Source organism: Malania oleifera, chromosome 2 (assembly GCF_029873635.1).
Source record: "Malania oleifera isolate guangnan ecotype guangnan chromosome 2, ASM2987363v1, whole genome shotgun sequence".
In the NCBI taxonomy this organism is placed as follows: Eukaryota; Viridiplantae; Streptophyta; class Magnoliopsida; order Santalales; family Ximeniaceae; genus Malania; species Malania oleifera.
The window spans coordinates 132,321,637-132,345,347 of record NC_080418.1 but is presented as its reverse complement, the minus strand read 5'-3'; the positions used below and the strand labels follow the sequence as shown (position 1 = coordinate 132,345,347).

The 23,711-nt window shown below is 36.8% G+C and overlaps 2 protein-coding genes across 11 annotated transcripts in view; both read left to right on the top strand.

The window, feature by feature from the left end:
* The window catches only part of LOC131148587 (BTB/POZ and MATH domain-containing protein 4-like), a 36,669-nt gene extending 27,886 nt beyond the window's left edge, over positions 1 to 8,783 (top strand). For 4 of the 8 annotated variants that reach the window (XM_058098392.1, XM_058098390.1, XM_058098393.1 and 1 more), the window contains exon 4: positions 8,132 to 8,783. In XM_058098392.1, coding sequence (XP_057954375.1) covers positions 8,132 to 8,200 — 69 coding nt within the window. In that variant the 3' untranslated portion in view covers positions 8,201 to 8,783. Of the gene's footprint in view, positions 1 to 8,008 lie in introns of all 8 variants that reach the window. The other 4 variants (XM_058098394.1, XM_058098396.1, XM_058098397.1 and 1 more) reach the window with 1 other exon arrangement.
* Positions 8,784 to 11,196: 2,413 nt separating this feature from the next.
* Positions 11,197 to 23,711, top strand: part of LOC131148585 (cationic amino acid transporter 4, vacuolar-like) — a 51,491-nt gene continuing 38,976 nt past the window's right edge. The window contains exons 1-4 of one of the 3 annotated variants that reach the window (XM_058098385.1): positions 11,197 to 11,537; positions 11,994 to 12,146; positions 16,711 to 16,912; positions 17,229 to 17,313. In XM_058098385.1, coding sequence (XP_057954368.1) covers positions 11,996 to 12,146; positions 16,711 to 16,912; positions 17,229 to 17,313 — 438 coding nt within the window. In that variant the 5' untranslated portion in view covers positions 11,197 to 11,537; positions 11,994 to 11,995. Of the gene's footprint in view, positions 12,147 to 16,710; positions 16,913 to 17,228; positions 17,314 to 23,711 lie in introns of all 3 variants that reach the window. The other 2 variants (XM_058098386.1, XM_058098387.1) reach the window with 2 other exon arrangements.

Sequence of the window (23,711 nt, the reverse complement as noted above, 5' to 3'; positions counted from 1 at the left end):
CATTCAAGTAATTGTAGCTGAAACAGAAGTCCCAGGTGACTTAGATGATGATGGCAGCCTGATAATCTATTTAGTACTCTGACCTATACTCTCAACTCACATGGTTTAAAAAAAAAAAAAGAAGATTGGAGATGAACTAGCCTCGTCCACACTCAAGTGATTTGTTATAAGCAATTTTGTACTTTGTTAATCCTGGTAGTTGTACAAATGTAATTTTTGAAGAATCTGTGAAGTTAAATTTGAAAATTGAACCTCATTTTGATCTGGCAAAATTGCTTGGGTGAATAATGGCAACTTGAAGGTCAACGGCTGTTGCTTGCTTAGCTTCAAGATTGGTTCATTGTGGAGACAGTTCAGTGGGGTATCCTTTAAAGATTTGTCGCACCCTTTTGGGCCATCCGTTGTTATTTGGTAGGAGGGTTAAACGAGATGCCTATGAAAATTCATATTCTGTCTTCATTGACAAATAGAAGTATAAAGTTGATGCAATCTTGAGTTCTTCCACCCAGTAAGCTGAAGCATACTGCTGGTTCCTTTCTTACGAAACGAGATTGTTAATCACCCCAGCCGAGAGTATATAGAGTTAGAGGGGGCGGGTGAATGAACTTTTTTTGCGTATTTGTGCTTTCTCTACAAAATAAAAACTCTTGGCAAGATTCAAGCTATTAAATCACAATAAATGAAATGTAAATCATGCACAAGACATAAATAAAAGAGTGAAGGGAGAAAAAGGTTAACACCGGAGATTTAACGTAGTTCGGCACCAAGCCTACGTCCACGCCTTAACACCAAGCCAAGGATGCCACAATCCACTACAAAACTCCTTCACCGGCGGAGCAAGCCTTACAACTTGGGTACCAAACCCTACACTCGGGAACAAATCCTTGCAGTGCTCACCAAGAGCCTTCACCAAGCGGTTCACCAAGAACCTTCATAATGGTTCACAAAGAACCCTACAACAAGACGATGATTACAATGAAAATGCTCCTTGATTGAGCAAATATCAAATACAAAGCAAACCTCACTTAATCTCTCAAGGAATGAATCATACAAGACAAGTGAGCAAGAGAGATGAGCACTTGTGAATATGAACTAAATGCAAAGTGCTAGGTTTTGGATTCAGAGATATTTTTCTCTAAATTCTTGTAGTAATAATCAAAACCATGTTTAAACTAGTCTAAGAACTTGTATTTATAGGCAAAAATGGGCTACTAGCCATTTTATGGCCGTTGGGGGGTTTTATTCAAAAACTATTTTGAAAACTAGCCGTTTTTCGTTCGTTGGTGTTTTGCCACCGTCCCAAACCGTCGACGGTTTTTTTGGGCTCTCTGAGACCGTTGACGGTTTCCTGCATTCGTCGACGATTACCCCAAATTAGAAAAAAGTCATCAACACGAAAGTTGTGGGATTTTTTCTTAACTTTCCATAGACACCAGGATAGCCCTTTTCGGAGTTTTCTACGAAAAATTATGCCCCAAATACCAAAAGGTGTTTAGGAAATTTGATAGGTGCATAACTGAGGTTTTAAACCCAACCAAGACAAAGTTTGTAAAAGAATATAACACTAATATAATTTAAAACTTGTTCTTATGAATTTTTTTGAATATAAGATATCTTATTTATGAAAACATATTTTAAAGCTCATTTAGATATCTTATATGCTTAGTATGTCCTATATATATAAAAGTACTTGACTTTCTTTGAACCTTTAGGACATAAAGCTCTTTTTGACACAAAATTGGGACAAAGTATGAAAATGTTTATAAAACCAAGATATTGAAAACTTGCCCCTTTCAAAAACATATTTGAGTTTAGGATTCATTTGACAAACTCTTAAATTTAACTTTGAAAACTATGAAAGTTGAGTTTGTGACTTTAGGTGCAATCCTATAAACTCATGTGTCCTAGTATGCATGCATTTGCTCACCTCTTGCTTAGAAATCATGTAAGAAACAAAACCGCAAGAGTTACAAAATATATTACCTCACATAACCCACATTCCAAATAATACAATCATAAAGCTTTGGTTGTGCTTGAGTCCTTTCGAGTGAGTGTCCTTTTGATCTTTCTTTCTTGACGTCAACTCGGTCCGATCTTTGCCTTTGATCTAGTACTTCATGAATTCGTCACTTGTACCTATACTAAACATGATTTGCAATGATGGAATGCACTAGGAACAACAACAACAACAACAAAACCAAGCCTTAGTCTCACTAAGTGGGGTCGGCTATATGAATCATTTTTCGCCAATTTATGCGATCATGGATCATTTCTTTTGATAGATTTAAGGATATTAAATCCTTACTCACTATCTCCTCCCAAGTTATTTTAGGTCTACCCCTACCCCTTCTATTGCCCCCCAAAATAACTAAGTCACTCTTCCTCACAGGTGCACTATAAGGCCTACGTTGCAAGTGTCCATACCATCTGAGTCGTCCCTCCCTTATCTTATCTTCTATAGGAGCTACACATAACTTACCATGAATATGTTCATTCCTTAATTTATCTTTCAAAGTTATGCCAATCATCCATCTAAGTATCCTCATCTCGACAACTTTTACTTTTTGGATACTATGTTTCTTCGTCGCCCAACATTCCGATCCATATAACATAGCTGGTCTTATAGCTGTCCTATAAAACTTTCCTTTCAATTTTAAGGGTATTCTACGATCACATAGCACACTTGAAAGTACTTCTCCATTTTACCCAACCTGTTTTAACTCTATGCATTACATCATCGTCAATTTCTCCTTCAACTTGCATAATAGATCCAAGGTATCGAAATCTACAAGTGCTATTTATTTCTTCATCATCAAGTTTAACTTTGTCTCCAATATTCCTTCTATCATTACTAAAATTACATTTCATATATTTTGTTTTATTTCTACTTAACCTAAAGTCTCTAGATTCCAAAGCTTCTCTCCATAATTCTAACTCAGTCTCTACTCCATCCCTAGTTTTTTCAATTAATACAATATCACCTGCAAACAACATACACCATGAAACCTCCTTTTGAATACTCTTAGTCAATTGGTCCATCACTAAAGCAAAAAGATAAGGACTCAAAGCAGATCCTTGATATACACCTATGGTAATTGGAAATTCTCTAGTTTCTCCATCTATAGTCCTTACACTAGTCATTACTCCATCGTACATATCCTTAATGACATCGGTATACCTACAACATATACCCTTTTTTTCTAAAACCCACCATAGAACTTCCCTAGGTATCCTATCATATGCTTTCTTAAGGTCAATAAATATCATATGCAAGTCCCTCTTCTTTTGCCTAAACTTTTCCATTAATCTTCTTAAAAGATAAATAGTTTCTGTGGTAGATCTCCCAGGCATAAAACCAAATTGATTTTCTGAGATCTTTGTTTCTAATCTTAATCTTTGTTCAACTATTCTTTCCCGTAGTTTCATCGAATGACTCATAAGTTTAATTCCTCGATAGTTATTACAATTTTGAATATTTCCTTTATTTTTGTATATAGGTATTAAAGTGTTTTTTCTCCATTCATCTAGCATTTTCTTAGTTTTTACAATTGTATTAAATAAATTAGTTAACCATATAATTCTGTTATCACCCAAGCATTTCCAAACTTCAATTGGATGTTATCTGGTCCCCATAGCTTTCCCATTTTTCATCTTTTTTAGTGCAAACTTAACTTTGTTAACTCTAATTTTGCTAATAAATCTTTTATTTTTAGTCTTTTCCTCATTTGACAATTCTAAGTTTAAGCCTTCTATTTGGTTTTCGTTAAACAACTTACTAAAGTAACTTCGCCATCTTTCTTTAATATCTTCGTCTTTAACCAAGACAATATCTTCACTTTTTATGTATTTTACATTTCCTAAGTCCTTGCTCTTCCTTTTTCTAGCTTTAGCAAGTTTAAATATATCTCTTTCCCGTTCTTTTGTACCTAATCTATCATACAAACTATTAAATGATCTATATTTAACTTCACTAACGGTTCTTTTTGCATTTTTTCTTGCCTCCTTATATTTTTCAAAGTTATGTCTATTTCTACATTTTTGCCACGTTTTATACCAAATTCTTTTTGTCTTTATGGTTTTTTGTACATCTTTATCCCGCCACCGTCTTTCTTTGCTATTCAAGAATTTTCCCCTTGATTCACCTAAAATCTCTTTTGCTATCTTTTTAATAGAGCTAGCTAATATATTTCAAAGAGTATTTGTATCTATCCCATCCTCTAAGGTCCAATCTTCATCTTTGATCATTTTATCTTTAAATTTTATTATATTTTTTCTTTTTAGGTTCCACCTTCTAGTTCTCCTACGCTGGTTTATTTTATCATTTTTCTTCCATTTTTTAATACATATATCTAACACTAAGACTCGATGTTGTGTGGTTAGGCTTTCACCTGGAATAACTTTACAATCCTTGCATGATAAATGATTTACCCTCCTAATTAAAAAAAAATCTATTTGACTTCTATTTTGTCCACTTTGAAAGGTTATTAAGTGTTCTTTTCTCTTCTTAAAGTAAGTATTCATTATACTAAAATCATATGACATAGCAAAGTCTAAGATCATCTCCCCAGACTCATTTTTGTCTCCATGTCCATATCCTGTATGTATCCTCTCATAATTTTTATTATCTCTTCCAACGTGTCCGTTCAGATCTCCTCCTATAAATAATTTCTCAGTCCCTGGTATGCCTTGTATAATACTATCCATATCTTCCCAAAATTATCTCTTAAGATTTTTTGGTAAGCCAACTTGAGGAGCATAAGCACTAATGATATTTATTATCTCTTGTCCTAATACCATCTTGATTTTTATAATTCTATCCCTTACTCTAGCTACATCCACAACGCTATCTTTTAAGTTTTTGTCTATAATAATGCCTACTCCATTCTTATATTTTTCTTTTCCAGTGTACCAAAGTTTAAATCCTGATTTATCGATTTCTCTAGCTTTCTCCTCCACCCACTTAGTTTCTTGAAGGCAAATTATATTAATTCTTCTTCTAATCATTGTATCCATAATTTCCATGCTTTTACCCGTAAGTGTCCCTATATTCCAAGTTGCTAATCTAATCCTAGTTTCCTGAATTAACGTCTTTACCTGCCCACGTCCAGAATGATGCAGGAACCCTCGCATATTTGACACCGTACTTGGGCGCCGACACAGTGCGTCGCTTCGGGGCGACGACCTAGCCCACCCTCGCCCACTTTTCTCTACATCCAGGTGGTTCAAGTGCAACACGTCACTCGTAGGGGACACCCCAGCAAATATTCGGTAAGGATTCATATCATAGTGATCTGACAAATTTTAAGCTGGCTGTCAGCTACCTAACGCAACCCTCCTCCTTAAACCGGGCTTGGGACCGGCTGTGTGTGAAAAAATTAGGACATTAGTGCATCACCGGTGGAGTTTGCACTAGGAACAACAAATAGGTTAATATCATCAAGACATATAAAACATGATTATGTAGCCACCAAGGCTAACAGAGATGATTCCATATTCATGGTGATGGACTCCTTGGTCCTTCCCTAACATGAAAGAGCCAATTTCTTTTTTGGAAGGAGTAAATTGATGTGGGATTGGAAGCAAGTGTTTGAATGGATCTCTTTGACCCAGTTTGGAGACAAATTTCAAATTTTAGAGTCAAGGAATTGTTGGGTTTTAAACCCAAACATGTTTAATTATTTGCTAGATTAGTATGTGTGTTTAGTTGCTTGTAGTAGGATTATGCGTATTTTGGGGTTGGCTTGTAATAAATGTGTTAGTTAGGGGTTTTTCATGTATTTTATGAGTTTGTGTATTTTATGTAATTTATATTTTCTTATAATTAGGGTGTAAAAGGCATGTAAGAGTTTGTTTTTGATGAATTTGAATTGAGAAATTTGATGACAGTTTTCCCCCAATTATATTTACTTCCTCTTCTCTCTTCCTCCTGCCCTTTTCCTTCCCTATTCTCTCCTGTGCAGTACCTTACTGCTCTTCAGTTCATCTCTCTTTTCTCCATTTTTCTTCTAATTTTTCCCTTGGCAGCAATTCCTTGATGCTGTTCTGCATCACTATGATTATGGATATTTTTTTAACTATATATGTGTGTATATGTCAGTATGTGACTAGGTGTAATTATCTCTGCATATATTTGACTATATTTAATTATTAGATTTAAGTATATAATGAACTTACATATGATGTTAATATTTTAAAATATTGTTACATACATGATCTATTACCACTCTGATTTAGAATCAAGGAGGGATAAAGAAGAGAGGAGGAAGAAGATAGATGGGGAGTAAATTGCACATAACTGACAAGTTTTAAATTCACAAATTGTCTTTACATGGCTTGAACACTAATAGTCTAATTTATAGGAAAAAATAAAACAAATGACTCCTAAAAAATGTTCATTTACAAAGAAAAACACTGTAAACACGTAGGCCAACTAATAATAAACTAAAGCCATTGGATTAAGGATCAACAAGAAACCCATAAGCAGAAGTTTTTAGTGCACTTGGTACAAATTCACACAAATCCAAATTCTTTGTCTGAATTCCAAGCTCCCGAAGATAGGGCTAGTAATTTCAGAAATCCTAAGACACAATCCATGTTAAGGTAGTGCCATGGCTATTGGGGTATAGATGGTACAGCGAGCCATAGTTTACAAAAATAGTAGAACCCTTGATTCAAAAGCCGTTTATTCAAAAGCTTAAATTTTTGTTTGGAACTTGGGCCAAGTTGTTGGTTTTTTGGGTACATGTAAGGGTTTTAATAAATATTTGCTTAAGTTGACTTCAAGTTTAGCTTGTTATTTCTATTTTTTGTTGTAGAAGAATTTTGTTACCTTTTTCCTTGGGATGTAGCATTGGGTGGTGAGTTTGGGCTTTTAGTTTTAGGTTTCTTTTGAAGATATGAAAGGTTAAATAGGTCCAAAGAGAGTTGGAACTTGGGAGTCTTGTGAAAAAAGTCGAGCCTCAGGCTCCAAGGATACAAGTACTAAGAGAATTTAGATGTGTGATGCATCTAAAAATATGAATGTATTTGGCTTGTTTTATACATGCAATGGAAGAAATTATTCAGCTCTCTTGCTTTGATGTGTGATGTATCTCTTGGCCCATAGATCACAAATAAACTTATATCCTTGGCCAACGAGTGCCTGACTTCTTTCTCATGACCAACATCAAGAATCTCACAAGGCCCTTACAGACTAATCATTGGTGGACTGAAGTCACATTTACCTTGTCAAACCTGTGAAATTGCTAAACTTGAGAGATCCTGCATACCCAATCAAGTTCTTTTCTCCTCATTTTTAGACACTGGCTGGCTGCCGTCCTCCCACATCAATAAATTCTAATCTCTCTCTCTCTCTCTCTCTCTTACCCAGTCAGCTAGAGCATGATTGATGTATGATATTTGCATTTCATGTTGTATAATGTATGCATATTTTCCCAAAATTTGTTCGGTCTATGCCATGTGCCATGGGATTATATCATCTCCCTCTCTCTCTCTCTCTCTCTCTCTCTCTCTCTCTCTCTCTCTCTCTCTCTCTCTTGCAGTGAAAAGAGAAAGTTTCTTTCCTCAGGAACATTTGCACCTTGAGACCTAAAAATTTTGATGTCATTTTTAGTAGCACTACTCAATGTCAGGTTGAGGGGTGAATTCTGTGGTATGGATGGTTCCAGAGTGGAGTTGTTTTTGCCTATACATTGGCATGGTTGGTAGGTTAGAGTGTTCGGATTTATTGAAATTTTGGCAATGTTGCTTTATGCACCTCTCTCTCTCTCTCTCTCTCTCTCTCTCTCTCTCTCTCTCTCATCCCATAGAAAACTTACACCTATTTCTTTGTTGCTGTGATTCTGTAAATGATTATTTTGGTTATTTGGATGCAACTGGCTGTATCTTTTTTCGTTAATTAGATTGTGAAGTGTGGTATGCCAATGAAATTAAAAATTTATAATTAATTGAAAATGTTATGATTGGGCAACTGCTGTGCATTATGTTTCTAAATTTTCCTATTGTCCAGGAGATCCCCAAGTAATTGAAAATCCAGGATTCAAGATCGGAGTATAAGGTTTTCATTGTTTCTATTAGTTATTTTCCTGGTGCTTGTTAGCTGTGCATTCTCTGATGTTCAGATCCAATGCAGCTGTTATGCGCTCAGATGGTTTCGAGTTTGTCAAAGAACATTGCCCGTTGCTGCAGTCAGAGCTCCTGAAGACAGTGGCGGGATTTGAGGTGGAATTTAGTGGAGAAGGAAAGAGCCGAAGTGTGTGGGCCCAGTTTTCTGATGGTGATGATACAAATGAGAGAAGCGTAAGGCAACAGGCCTGGGAATGTAGCAATTGAGGGAAACGAAGTCAAGATTGTTGATAGAGCTTCTTGATGGCGGTGACACAGAAGTCATCGGGTTGCAAGGCAAGTAACCTGATATCGTTAACATAAATATTGCTTTGTTTTGGCAAATAACAATGATCATTTAAATTGGAAAAGACTAAGATGAAAAAAAATGAAATAAATGCAAGAAAAGTACGAAGGAAGCATCATGTGGCCAAGGCGCCTTGTCATATTAGTGTTTTTCAGTCCTTGTTGGTAATAGCGTTGTTGTATGTTAACAATGAGCTTTTGTTGTACCTTAAAGGGTGCACTTCTGTTGTGCTTCTGTTGTATTCTAAAAGGAATGTTTGTCTAGTTCTTGTTATTCACAAGAGTAGCAGCTGGAATTCATCATTGTAACTCTGTGCATCTTCCCCGACTATCTCTGTAATGTCATTATGGTATTGATTTAAATTTTGAATGAAGTCCACTTTTTTCTTTTCTTCTCTTTTTCTTTTGGGACATTATAGTGAATCAGGAACAAGGGCAAGGCTGATAAGTTTTTTTTCCCCTTTCCTCTCATGAGCAATGGTATCCAAGTCTCTTTTTAGGGTTGGACTAATTCATAATTAATTTAATTTCATTCTCCTCCAAGCGCATAGGTATGGGATTTGAATAGATGATGAACTCTCATCCATTCTGTGTTGGACTAATTCACATAACACAACAGCTTTTGCTTAATTCTCGTTCTCGGAATTGCAGGCAAGAACTGCCACTAGTTTACATTTCTAACCATAATTGTTCCCAATTTAACATTATTTAGTCAATGTCAATACCTTTTTGAACCAATCATGAATCATGGCTTGGCGCCTTAACAGAGGTTGGTTTGTCATCAAAGGTTATAGAGATGTTGAGTAGATTCAATGGGATGGGTAAATATCTTAGGTCATCTTTTCAATTATATGAACTGAATCAATATTATAAGAATTTTAAAATATTTTAGGGTTTGTTTAGTTGTGAAAAATATTGTTATTTTTTTAATTTTTTAATAAGGTAGAAAATAAAAAGTTAGATGTGCAAAAAAAAATATTATTCCTTATTTTTAAATTTTAAAATAATCACAAAAAACAACTTTTTAATTTTTTTAATTTTATGAAAGGTAATATCCAGAATCATTGATTTTGGGGCTTGAATTTATTTTTATTTTTTTGTAATTTTTTTAAAATAAATTCGCACAAATTAAAATCTAAAATCCGAATTTCATGTTCTCATATGTGAAGTAAGATTTGGAAATTTAGAAAAATAATGGAGAGATGTTTTTCATTTTTCTATATAAATTTGTAAAATTAAAAAATAAGGTGGCATTTTTTGTAATTATTTGAAAATTTAGAAATAAAAAATCAAACAAATATTTTTCACAAGAAAATATAGGCAGTTATTATTCATTTATTTCATACAAATGTCTTAAGAAAAATTAGTTAACCTTTTTTTTTTCAGTAATTTTTTAAAAATAAAAATAAAAAAAAAACTATTTTTCTAATTATAACATATTTTGTTTTTGAAGTGTCACTCTCTCCTCCTCAGTGGCCTCTCCAAAGAAGGATACTTACATGATTTTATGCTTTAGGTTAAGGTTAAGGTTAAGGTTTTATTTAGAAAAAAAAGTTTGTACAACAAGAGGAGAAAAATAAAATAAGAAGAAAATTGATTTTATATTATATTTCTAACTATCAAATATTATCAAGAATGAAAATGTTTTGTAAAATTAAGTTTTGTTTTTAATTTATCATATATTTTACTTCCTTTTTTGGTGACCAATTATGACAAGGGTGATTCCTTCAAAATTTTAAAATATTTTTTAAAGTTTCAAATGAGGTGTAAATAATTTATACAAGATCATGTTTAATTTTCCACGTAAGCTTTCTCCATTGCTTATTTTTGCCTTAAGAACATTGCTTTTTCTTGATGGCCATAGGATTTGTGGACACATGTTTGGTGACTGAGAAATATCTTTTTAAAATAATTGTTAGAAAATTATTTCCTATTGAAAATATTGCAAAGTTTAGTAGATTAAAAAAATTTTTAGGCTGTTTAGTTGTAAAAAATAATTTCTTTGTTTTAATTTTTAGTTTTCTAAATAATTATAAAAATTTTAATTTATTTTTTTATTTTTAAGATCCTATTAAAAATATAAAAAATAAAGAGTTTGTTTAAATGGACAAAATATTTTTTAAATATTTTTTTAGACTTTAAGATAATCGCAAATAAGAGAAGTTGTTTTTCTAATTTTTTAAATTTTATACAGTGTAATATTTCTTGAATGTTGGAGTTTAAATTTAGATTTGTATAAATTTAGAAGAAATTTTTCACATAATTCGTACAAATTAAAATATAAGATCGGAATTCTACGCTTGCATATGCAAAGTAAAAATTGAAAATCTAAAAAAAATAAAAATAAATTTAATTTATAAATTTAAATCATCTTATTTTAACAGTGAATTTGCTTTCACTCAAACAATATCATCTATTTTATCTCGGCTACAAATTTTCTTTTCTACATTCTGCAGTTAGAATATCTTTTAGACCAATAGTATTATTGAAAGAGGTCAATTTGAGAAACTCAAACTAAAAAAATTTATCTGATTCTAATTTTCTATGATTATTATTTTTGTTGAGCATAATCTCCAATCATTATAGTTGGTAGTTAACATTATTCACATAAAAGCTAAAAGTGCGTAGTCTCTCAAATATATATACACGTACTTAATTTGAGAGATCATTTTCCTACAAAAATATACAGAAAGATAATGTCTCTACATATGATTGGGAACCCAATAATTGTAAGATTCGATGCTGACATTTGCAACTATAAAATTAAAAATACCATTATTGGAATCTGATTGATGGGTGTCTGATATGTCATGTGATTGATACATCGTTAACTCTATATGGGAAAATTGTCTCTTACCTGTGGTGGAGTAGCCGTTCTTTCTGATGTGATGCAGAGGCCGCTCTCAAGCGCATCAATGGATGTCACGTAAACTCTGCATGTAAACCAGCTGCTTCCCTGAAGATATCTTGATGAGCATTTGTGGACGATGAAGGAAGATGACTTCTTCTTTCGTCTTCTTCTTCTTCTTCATCATACGTTTTTTTGAGGGTGAAGGAGCAAGCAAGAGTTCTTCCTGGTTTGGGTACTCAGTCTGGGGGTCCAAATGAAAACCAAATCAGTGGATGTTGTAAGCTTTATCCTCTCCGTCGATTGATTTCGGACTTCCGTTGATTTCTTTCGTTTAATTGATCGTTATTTATTTATGTATTATCTAGGCTGTAATATCAACTTCCCAAAATAGAATCTGATTAAATGCTCCGCAAAAATTACCTAAAAAAGCATTTCGCAGAATCCGCTCCTCTCTCTCTCTCTCTCTCTCTCTCTCTCTCTGTTAAGGCTGTGGGCGTGAAGGGGTAAAAATTTCCTTGCACGCAACTATTGCAACAACCCGTATGTTCTCTGGCTGTGAAGATTCATCTTTTTAATCAAAGGAAGCTTCTTTTGAAGAAGCACTTGAATTTCCCTCGGATTCAGGCCGAGCGGGCAAATGGGTGTTGTTTAAATTCGTCAGAAAACGTATATCCCTTTTCAATTCGGTTGAAGGAAAGCGTAGTTATTTGGATTTTGTTGCGCGAGCTTGCAGATATGCAAAGGGGCGTTGGTAGTACTGGTAGGGGTAGAAGTTCAGGGGGATTTGGAAGTTTGATGAGGAGGAAGAAGGTTGATTCTATTCTTGTAAGGCCAGAGGGTAATGAATTGGCCAAGAGACTCTCTGTTTTCGACCTCATTGCCATTGGTAATTACATTGCATCTTCTTAATTTGTCTCACTATTTTGGGTCGGGGTTTTGATTCTTCATGAGTTTATATCTTTAAAATGTAGTATTTGGTGATGCAATTTTCCTTATTTTGAGTCTATGCTGGAATTTTTGTTTAAATTTTTCATGAAGACTGCCAAGTGGCCTCTACATTTTTCCGTGTGAATTTTTTTAATTCATTGTCTGGGTTTTATTGTTGGTTGAAGCAGACTTTCTTTGGATTAAGCATGTAGAATGTTTGCCGATAATAAAAAGGGTAGAAGCAGTTTCTGGAATCTGATTTTGATATTCGTCATCTTTTTAAGAAGGAAGTGTTGTGAGCTATCTGTCTTTTTCTGTGTGTTTGTGGGTGTCAAGCCTGAGTTAGTGCATTGAAGTGCACTGCGTTCAAGATAGCAAAGCAATTGAATACCTAATTCTAGATATGCAATACTTGCATTGGAAAGACAGAGATTGAATCCTAGCTAGTTAGAGTGGTTGAGTGTGCGACAAAGAACATTGAAGAGTGTGCTCAACCAAAGTTGATCTTGGCCAGCATGGCAGAGGAGATTCTCTAACCTCTCTATCACTACTCCTTGAATTGACTCACATCTAACTGGACCAAGTGCATCCGGGGAGGCAGCTAATTTGATAGCAAATAGATATCCCCATTAAAGATAAGGATAGAAAATGGCAATGGTTAAAGATCAGACTCACTTGAAGCAAATCTTAATTCTTATGTTTAAATTTTTTTTGCTTATAGATTAGGGTTGGTCTATTATGTTAATTACATCATTATTAGTTGATAGAGATATGGATGTCTCTGTCATAAAATAGTCCTGATTAGACTACATTAGACCTGCCGTCTTCCCTATAAATATGGTCAATGAGATATGGTAAAGGCCTTTTGTCAGTTCCACACCAGCAACACATTATTAGCACTGTCTTCAATCTTTTAGCAATTCAGTAGCTTAGGCACCTTAGCAATAGCATAACCACAATCTTCTTCTTCTTCTTCTTCTCATCCTTCTTGTGTCCTCTTTCTTTGGTCTTCCTCTATTTTGCAGGTCTGCTTCTTCTTCTTACTCATATTCTACATTTTCATCCTTGATTCTTTCCCTATCTTCTTCAATCTCTATTATCATTCTTCTCTTTCCCCAGTCTCCACTCGTTTCTGTTTCTGATTGGGCATCTAGACTGAGTACATAACTCACTTTCCAATCTTGCCATCTTTATCCATCTTCATTGAAAGAGTTTTCACATAAACATCTTTTTGGCATGCCTCGTGGGACTACTATGGCCAGGAATTTGAACATTATGAATGGTGATCTCTGGTTATATTCTCCTTTAAATGTGTATGAGGACATTGAGCATACAACCATCATTGGTGCAGTGCAGAATACCGCTGACCAAGAAAGCACTAATCATGCACCTCTATTCCTGACTCACCTAGGGTAGCTGTTCCAGTCAAACTTACCAGTGTTGACCTTATGGCAATTCAGTGACAGATTGTGGAAGAGTAGCTATACCATCTCTCGTATGACTCGAGAGATGGTCACTGTAATATGTCTCTCATAGGGGATGTGAGGGCATGGATATAGGCTGTTGGCCCTTTGCAAGTTCGATCGGTGAAAGGAGAACTTTTTGAATGAGGAGAGAGCTAGAGACAGAGGCCATATCAAGGTGTACATATTATGGCGTAGACACGTGGTTGCCCAAAGCTAGAGTATAGACATGTCTAGATTGCCCATATGCAGGATCAAGACACCGAACACATAATCATCTTCAACTGCAGAAGTGGCCCCCACCACCGCATGGTTGAGTGCCAGAAGGGGCCAAGTTTTATACTTCCTAGCAGGAGGCTGCAATGACACTTGGCCAACCCCAACAGCTTTTGGGGACAAACATGGGGGCAATCTCGTGATTCCTTAGTACTTCAATAGAAGCTAGCTATATCACCTTCGTCAGCAGTTACAGAACCAAGCAATAGCTGGGTGTTGGAATTATAGCATTTATTTGAAAAATCAGCCACTCCCAGTCCTCCCAACCCACTCTACCTGTAAAAAGGGGGCAAATAGTAGATGCCCTGCTGCTGTTGGGGGTGGATATGCGCTATTTTGCTCATCCATCCTGGAAACTTTGTCCTGACTAGGTCAATAGAGTGCATCCTTTTTCCAGAGGATACAAGGTGAAGATTACAAGTTTATAGTGGGGCACATGGCCATATTTTCAGTACAGCATGGTGAAGCTGGCAAAGATGATTACTCATTTAAGGCTTTCTGTTAACTCCTTCACCAAATTGGCCTTTAGTTTGTACGTAAGCCTTCATCTGGGATCTCTTGGTTTGTGGCAGCAGCTTGAGATCCATGAACAGTTCTATTGGATCAAGCTTGAGGTATGGTGACCAATATTTCTCGAGTCACCCAAATGCCATCCAAGTGAAGGTCTATTTATCTTAAAAGGAGGGTGTTAGCTTCTCTCAGTGGGCTAAACCTAAAATTGAGAGTGCTTTTTCAGGGGAGTGAGTTTATTTACTAATGCCACCTGGCTTAGCGAGTGGCTCGCTACGAGATGGTCCTGAACGAAGCTGATCAGAGGAAGTCATTGTCAAAGGGTCACATTAAAATGAAGTTTGAATCGCCAAACTTAGGTCTAGGTGGTCACATAAATGTCCTCTTTTCGCCTGGATTAATTTTTACAAAGAAAATCAGGGGGGAAAAAAGAAAGAAAGATGAAAGAGTTGTAGCATGATGCTTGGAGCCACACAACAGCTAATTCTGTGGTAATTAGGAACCATATTCAGAAGGCATTGGATGAAGACCAAATCAAGTTTTTGGAGAAAAACAATGCTCCAAGCAGGTAGGCAGGGTCCATTCCCCAGGATGGACATAACTGTATTCAAGATGAATATACCTTGGAGAGTGAGGCCCCCTGTACATGGATCCAACAGCAGCAACAGCAACAACAAACCTAGTCTTAAGTCTCGGTAGGTGGGGTCAGCTATATGAATTCTTTTCTGCCAATATATACGATCATGGCAATTTCCTCCTACAAGCCCCTTAACATGGAGCTGATGATCAGAAATGGTGGTCATATGTCCTGAAGCAGTGGACTGAGGTCAGACAATAAAAACGTTGGCTACAATCGCTTCCACAATAGCAGCGACACCCATGGGAGCAACCATGACACAACCATTAAGGAAATGAAAGCCCACAAATTGGAAGTCTCCAGTCAGTCACTGAGTTGATTCGCATGAAAGGGCAAATCTCCATTAAGATTAGGTTGTTCAAAATTTTCTATCATTCATCCCTTCAAGGAATTCAATGTTCATGAGGTTGGGCGATTTGAGGCCCAGATGCCTAGGGAAATGAAAATCCACAGAGGGGCACCTGAGTGAGTCCTTTCCAAGACTAAGCTTGGATGCCTTTGGGGAAGGAGACAGGCAGAAATTTTTTATTTTATTTTTTATTTTTTAAAAAGCAGCATCAACAATGGCAGTCAACCTAGAGGTGATGAACTCAGTCATCCAAAAAGGCACATTATAGGACAAGGGAAAGATAATAGAGAGTAAATCAATAGCAGGTTAAACCCCTGCCTCCACCAAAGAAGGTATGCAATGAGCCAGTTGAGAATTGGCCAAATGAGGAGAGCTGTTGGAGTCAGAGTTGGCAATTTTCCATGAATCATGGTCAACATGGCCTTTACTCTTCTAGCCATCTTTACTGCCACTCCAAGTCAGAAGCCAGTACTCAGCAAAAATGTGCTGGTACCCAAGGAAACATTCCTGGCTTTGTTGCTGATCATAACTGACAACTGACGTCAATAATCATTCCCATTGCTGTTGATCCCTGTTGCCATAATTGCAGTTGCTGCTTTTTCCTACCATCACAACCATGTCCACAGCTGCTGCAATCCCCATGGAAGATGTGTTGCAACATGTATTTTGGTTTCTAAAATGTGCAAGTATATTTCCAGATAACTTTCAATTATTTTTCAAAATTTCTTTTGGAAGTGGAAACAAAGCTGATAAAACATAAATCAGATCAAAAAAACCAAAACATTCTGAAATAAGCACCCTTACTGTTTAATTTGTTTGTCTTGCAGTCCATAACTTTTATAATGCATTATTCGTTTGATGCTGATGCACATATACACATTCATATGTACGTACACACACACACACACACACAGATATATATATATATATATATATATATATATATATGTAAATGCATATATGTTGTATATGTGTGTTTGTGCATGTATGCATATCATACAATGTATGTACTCACATACATATGTGAATGCATATATTTGTGTAAATACATACATATATGTGAATACATCTTTTATTTCTTTTTTTTTAAACAGCCACTTTCATAAAGTCCAGTGATTGACAATTTGGTTGATAGTCCAAAATTTTTTAGATGAAATTCTTCTTCTTCTTCTTCTGCTATTCCCCAGAAGGCATATATGTTGCATCACATGTTTTTTTTTTTTTTCCCCCCGCTTTCTTTTTTCATTATGTGTTGTATATGTTCATGTGTGCTGTCAAACTTGGCCAGGAGTTGGAACAACTATTGGAGCTGGAGTCTACATTCTTGTTGGAACAGTTGCCAGAGAGTACACAGGACCGGCTCTTAGTGTATCATTCCTTATTGCTGGAATAGCAGCTGCACTGTCAGCACTTTGTTATGCAGAACTTGCATGTCGTTGCCCCTCTGCTGGGAGTGCCTATCATTATTCATACATATGCGTTGGAGAAGGGTACTCAACAACTGTTGGATCTCTTATTGTGCTTGTATTTATCTTTCTAATGGCCTGAGTCACAAATTTGTTCTTTACTTATTCTGTACATAAACTGCCATGTTGATATTTTATATATATTTTTAAAGGTATAATGTTGAATATATTGATGCATGTATAGAGTGAGACCTGGTTTATGTGAAGGTGATCCAATTTTATGAGAAATTGAGGACAAGATTTAATGTGCATCTTAGTTTTTTTTTCTTTTTGTATTTTGTTTTAAATGTATAATATGATGTGACTTCTGTTAGTGACTGAGTATCAATATCACTGCCAGAGTTGCTTGGTTGATTGGATGGGCTCTGATACTAGAATATACAGTTGGTGGATCTACTGTTGCTCGTGGCATATCTCCAAGTCTGGTAAGTGGTAACTGAAGTTTTGGTGAACTTTCAACTGTGCATAATAATATGAACTTTATAAGATTCATTTTTTACATTTTTCATTCCTCAGTAAAAAATTATTTGGGAAACATTTGTACATGCCATGTAAATTGTGTTGTCTCCTTTTTCCTTTTTTTTTTGAAGGGTGGAGGAGGGGAGGGGGGGAGGGGAGAGGGTTTACATAATTGTTTATACATGTTCATGTCATTGCTAATAATGGAATCATCATGGCAGGTGGCTCTAAAATTTGACACAGTTGCATTTTATGAAATCTAATGATCCTTAATTTATTGTAGCAGTAACTCCAAAATTTCTTAATGCCCATGGTAGATCTCTAAAAATTTTAAGAATAAAATCATACCTACTTTCTTGGAGGAGGGTGGGAAGTAAAATGAAGGACAAGCCTCGTGGATTGGTTGGACCACAAATGGGACCTGGATGTCACTGGTTACAGGAAAAAAAACTGATTGTATTTTTCTCAAAATGTGAAAAAAAGAACAGGAGTTGCACTTGTATTTCTTAAAAACCCTTAAACAGGAAAATTGGTAGTAGTGGGTCTGATCTGCATCAAAATCCCTGTTACACTCCCAAGGAAACCACATTATGCGGCATATATCCCACTAAAGTTCATCCAGCACCTTCTTGTATTTGCTTCGAGAGCCTTTAGGACTCTCCTACTTATGGTGTAAGATAATAGTGGAACTTCTGAAATCACCTCCTCACATTTATACAAAGGTGCTAGAAATAATAGGAGAACATTTCCAGCACAAAAACAGAAGATGATGGGTTGGTGGGTTTGGTAGAGGGAATACCAAATTCAACAAGGAAACTTTAAATCTTCTGTAGATACAACCACTGTTCATTTAGCATGGATTCCTGGAGCCCTAGTCATAGTATTGTCCCTCTAAAACTGACTGCTAAAAACTTATGGTTTAGTTGAAATAAGTTAAGAATGGGATAGACTTGTATAAGTATATAATAATTTACAATATAGTGACTCATGCAATAGTTTGTGTAATTTACAGGCATTCCTATGGTTAGATTTTGGGAATAATCTTTGTTAGAGATGGAGCCAGCGTTGCAAGCTTGGAGCTGAGTCAGAAACGCGGTGGAATTATCTCTCCATTAATCTCTTCATTATAAACTTCCATTTGTATTGATTTTATTTAATTATGATTTAAATTCCAAGCCTATAAAAGGAGGGCTGTGGAAGATGTATAACACAGCACAGAGAGAGTGCAGAAGCATGAGAAGCTCAGAGAGAGCTGAGAGGAAGAAGGGAGGAAGAGAGAGAGAGAGAGAGAGAGAGAGAGAGAGAGAGAATTGTAATATTTTCCGGTGATAGTGAATTTTGGTGTGTGCTCCGTGGATGTAGGTCGTTATTGACTGAACCACGTAAAATTTTGGTGTCACTTTGATCTGGATGCTCACAGGTTCCTAACAAGTGGTATCAGAGCCCGGTTGGAGTAGAAAAGCTAGATTGGAAGTGATCCCGAAATTCAGAGATCTGTCCAGTAAATCAAAACTACGTTTTGAGGCCACCATTGCATTCAACTCGCCGAGACGAAGAGAAGGGTGCAAGCCGAAGCTAGAACGGAGTTCTGTAGAAGCCTCACGTGCCCCCACGCGTCTTGCCGAAGAAAGACGCCTCTCCAAGCGCCGGCGAATAGTCTCTCACACGTTGCACGCGTCTTCTTCGCCTGATCTGCCTTGACCCGACCCGTTCCACTACCCGGCAAGACATTCAAGCCCGGGTGAACCTGAGATCCGATCCACAAACCGGATCTGACTCGCCGCTCAGAACTGGCCACGTCAGCAGGAGTGTGCCACGTCAGCAGGTGGGCCCCACACTGCCACGTTAGTTGCCACGTCATCAGTGGCCCCACCTCTGCCACGTCATTAGTGGACCCCACTTCCACGTCAGCAAGGTGCCACGTCAGCAAGCTTGACCAAGTTTGACTGAAACTTTGACTGAGCTTTTTGGAGTTGTTTTGGGTCCGTTTTTCGAGCGACTTGAACCATTTCTAGGGTTTTCGATCGTTCCGAATTCCACCGCGTTATCCATTTGAGCTAATTCCATCTCTAGATTAGCGAATCGAGATGTCGAATGAAAAGAGCTCAAAAATCGAAATATTCAATGGAAACAATTTCGGTTTTTGGAAAATGCAGATAAAAGATTATTTGTTTGGGAAAGAATTGCACTTACCGTTGAAGGGTAAGCCAACATCCATGAACGAGGACGAGTAGGAGTTGCTTGATCGAAAAGCCCTCGGAGCCATCAGAATGATGTTGTCAAAATCTGTGGTGTTCAATATCAAGCATATAACATCCACCAAGTCTCTGATGGATGCGTTCTTTAATATGTACGAGCAGCCTTCAGCCGCAAATAAGGTACATCTCATGAAAAGACTATTTACGATGAACATATGTGCAGGTGAGAGTTTCAGCAGGCATATGAATAACTTCAATGAGTTGTCTGATCAACTCGCCTCAGTTGGGATAACTTTTGATAATGAGATTCGGGCCCTACTGATTCTCAGTCAGTTGCCTGAAAGTTGGAATGGTGTCGTTACTGCCATCAGTAGCTTCGTAGGAAAATCAAAGCTTGTATACGATGAGGTAGTCAGCATGATTTTGACGGAGGAAATAAGAATGCAGTTGAATCATGGCTCCACTTCGAGTTCAGCCTTGAACATGGAGAGTCGAGGCAGAGGAAACAAGCATGGACGATCAAACAACTGCGGCAGATCTAGGCCTAGGCGGTCTAAATCCGGAAATCCCAAAGGTACTCGGGACACAGGTTCTCAGAGCACAAAAGTTATTGAGTGCTGGAACTGTGGAAAGACTGGTCATTACAAGAACCAGTGCAGAAGTCAGAAGAAAGAGTACGAGATGAGGGCAAAGACAGAAGCATATTACTTCTGAAAATGATGATATGTTGATATGCTCTTTGGAGAGCAAGCAGGAGTCTTGGGTGTTAGACTCCGGAGCTTCATTCCATGCCACCTACAGCAGAGATTGCCTGGAGGGATATACATCAGGTAATTTCGGTAAAGTTTATCTGGGCAATGATCAACTGTGCGACATTGCCGGTAAGGGGACTATAAAGATCAAAATGAATGAGTTAGTTTGGAAACTGAGAGATGTCAGGTATATTCCAGACCTGAGGAAGAATTTGATCTCAGTCGGTCAGTTGGCAGATGAAGGCTGTAGCACATCTTTCATGGGTGATGAATGGAAGATTTCAAAGGGTGCGTTGACAATTGCTCGAGGTAAGAAAAGTGGTACTCTTTATGTAACTCCTGATACATGTATGTCTATTACAGTTGCTACAGGAAATGATGATAGCAACTTATGACATCAATGACTCGGAGACCTGAGTGAGAAGGGACTCAAGGTAATGCACTCAAAGGGTAAGTTGAGTGATTTACAGTCGGTGCAGATTGACACATGTGAGGATTGCATATTTGGGAAGCAGAAGAGAGTTAGTTTCCAGACAAATATTAGCACCTCGAAGAAAGAGAGACTTGAACTAGTCCATTCAGATGTATGGGGACTGACAACCATTTTGTATACAGAAGGAAAGCATTACTTCGTCACGTTTATCGATGATCATTCACGGAAGGTATGGGTTTACTTCTTGAAGTATAAATCTGATGTTTTTGATGCTTTTAGAATTTGGAAAGTGATGGTAGAAAACGAAACTGAGTTGAAAATCAAAAAGCTGAGAACAGATAACAGTGGAGAGTATGTTAACACCGAGTTCAAGAAATTCTGCTATGGGCATGGTATCAGAATGGAAAGAACTGTGCCAGGTACGCCTCAACACAACGGCATAGCAGAGCGGATGAACAGAACGTTGACAGAGAAAGCCAGAAGCATGCGTATGCAATCAGGCCTGCCAAAGATGTTTTGGGCAGAAGCAGTCAACACAGCAGCTTATTTGATCAATAGAAGTCCTTCAGTACCATTGGACTATAGTCTACCTGAAGAAGTTTGAAATAACAAAAAGGTAAGACTTTCACATTTGAAAGTTTTTGGTTGTGTTGTATATGTACATGATCATGTCAGGAATAAGTTGGATCCGAAATCGCGGAAATGCACTTTCATCGGTTATGGTGGAGTTGAATTTGGATATCGCATTTGGGATGATGAAAACAAAAAGGTGATCAGAAGCAAAGTTGTGATTTTTGATGAAAAAATGATGTACAAGGATAGCCACACAACTAAGTCTACAGAGTTTGAAACAACCTTTCTAGATGTGGAAGTTGCCCAAATGCCTTCACAACAAGTGGGTGTACAGAATTGAAGAGGAGCATGACGGCTCTAGAAGGTACAAGCCTCGGTTGGTAGTCAAAGACTTCGAGTAGAAGGAAGGGATTGACTACACTAGCATTTTTACACCAATTGTGAAGATGATAGCCATCAGATTAGTCCGCAGAAATCGAGCAAACAGGAAGATGGTGACTACAGAGAAGCTGAAGTTGTGTTCAACTTCAGTTGGTCTTCATGCTTGAAGACACATACTATGAGTACATCATTTATTCATGATATTGGTTGAGGAGGCGTCTCTGTCTCCAAGTGGGAGATTGTTAGAGATGGAGCCAGAAGACAGCTAGGAGACAACGTGTTGCAAGCTTAGAGTTGAGTCAGAAACGCGGTGGAATTATCTCTCCATTAATCTCTTCATTATAAACTTCCATTTGTATTGATTTTATTTAATTGATTTAAATTCCAAGCCTATAAAAGGAGGGCTGTGGAAGATGTATAACACAGCACAGTGAGAGTGCAGAAGCGTGAGAAGCTCAGAGAGAGCTGAGAGGAAGAATGGAGGAAGAGAGAGAGAGAGAGAGAGAGAGAGAGAGAATTGTAATATTTTCCGGCGATAGTGAATTTTGGTGTGTGCTCCGTGGACGTAGGTCGTTATTGACTGAACCACGTAAAATTTTGGTGTCACTTTGATCTGGATGCTCACAGGTTCCTAACAATCTTTCCTTGTCTATTCCATGTTATGGATTGATAAAAAAAAATTTGCACTGTCATTTGCTTTATGATGACAACATCCTTCCTTTTGTAAGCTATCAATTACCTATATAATGACTAGACATTCTGTGAAGTAAATGTAACCATATTGATGTGTCTTAAGGTACAATTTACCTCTGCTCTCATGAGCTGCTTTAATATTAGATGAATTTCAGAGGATGCTACACATGCTTTTAATGGCATAAGAATCCCATATATTTTTCTAGAAAATATTCATTCTTGTAGGCAATGATTTCTTGGCGGGATCAACAATCTCATTCCTCTTGAAACAAGGATATGGTGGAAAGGTATTGAGTTTTTGCAGGATATCTGTTCTGCTGGAATTCTTTGACTGTTGGACAGTGTCACAACTTCGAGTGTTTTTCGTTTTGAGTTGTGATGATCTCTTTCTAAATTTGACAGGTAAACTTTGTGGGTATTAGTTGTAACATCCTTTGCCTGTTTCGGTGAACATATTCATTGGTGAAATAATACCATCTTCTTAAAAAAGGCCATGCTCTTTTGATGCTGAATTGGTGCACACAGGCAGTCATTAACTGCCCCAAACTAAAAGGCATAATATGGAAAATATGCAGATTTTGTAATACAAACTTGAAGGCAGCTTGTTATTCTGCCATGACTAGTTCCTCCTGAGGTATGAGTAAAAGCTTTTATAACTTTTATTTCATATTTCTGATGTCCTTGGAACATAAAATCCTGCTGACTGTAACTCAATTCCAGAACTATGTTTCAATAGGCTTATAAATGGGTTGATTTTGGTAGACTTGGCGAGATCTGGATTTGAACCTGTTTGATATGTTGAAGGGTTTGAGTTCCAAATCTGATTCTGATGTATCTTGAATATGTCCATGTAAATTCATGTTTGATTTTGTATTGAAAAGCTTAAATTTAATCTGAATCCAAGTAAGCTCATATTTATATTTTATTTTAACTTCTAAATTATATTGACCACGCCATTCTTGTAAAAATATATGTAAAATGTCCCAAAATTTCACCTTTAATAACCAATCTTAATTAGATATGATGAACTTTGGTCCAAAATTGATATTGCTATTATAGGATACAAATTGGTACCATTTATAAACTTCTGATTGGATGAGAGTTATCATGGTCCGAGCTCTTGACAGCCTATGGCTTCAAATACACAGAAACAGAACTTCTCACAGCATGCATAGTTTTCCAGGTTCACATGATTCATTTGATAAGTGTTGGTGACATAATGTGGGTGTTAGACAACCACTTTACCTAAAAGCTTAAGCTATTAGGTTGTGGGCCAACAATGTATATCAAGCTTTAACACTTCCTCGCACATGCTGCTTGACAGCATGTGGAGA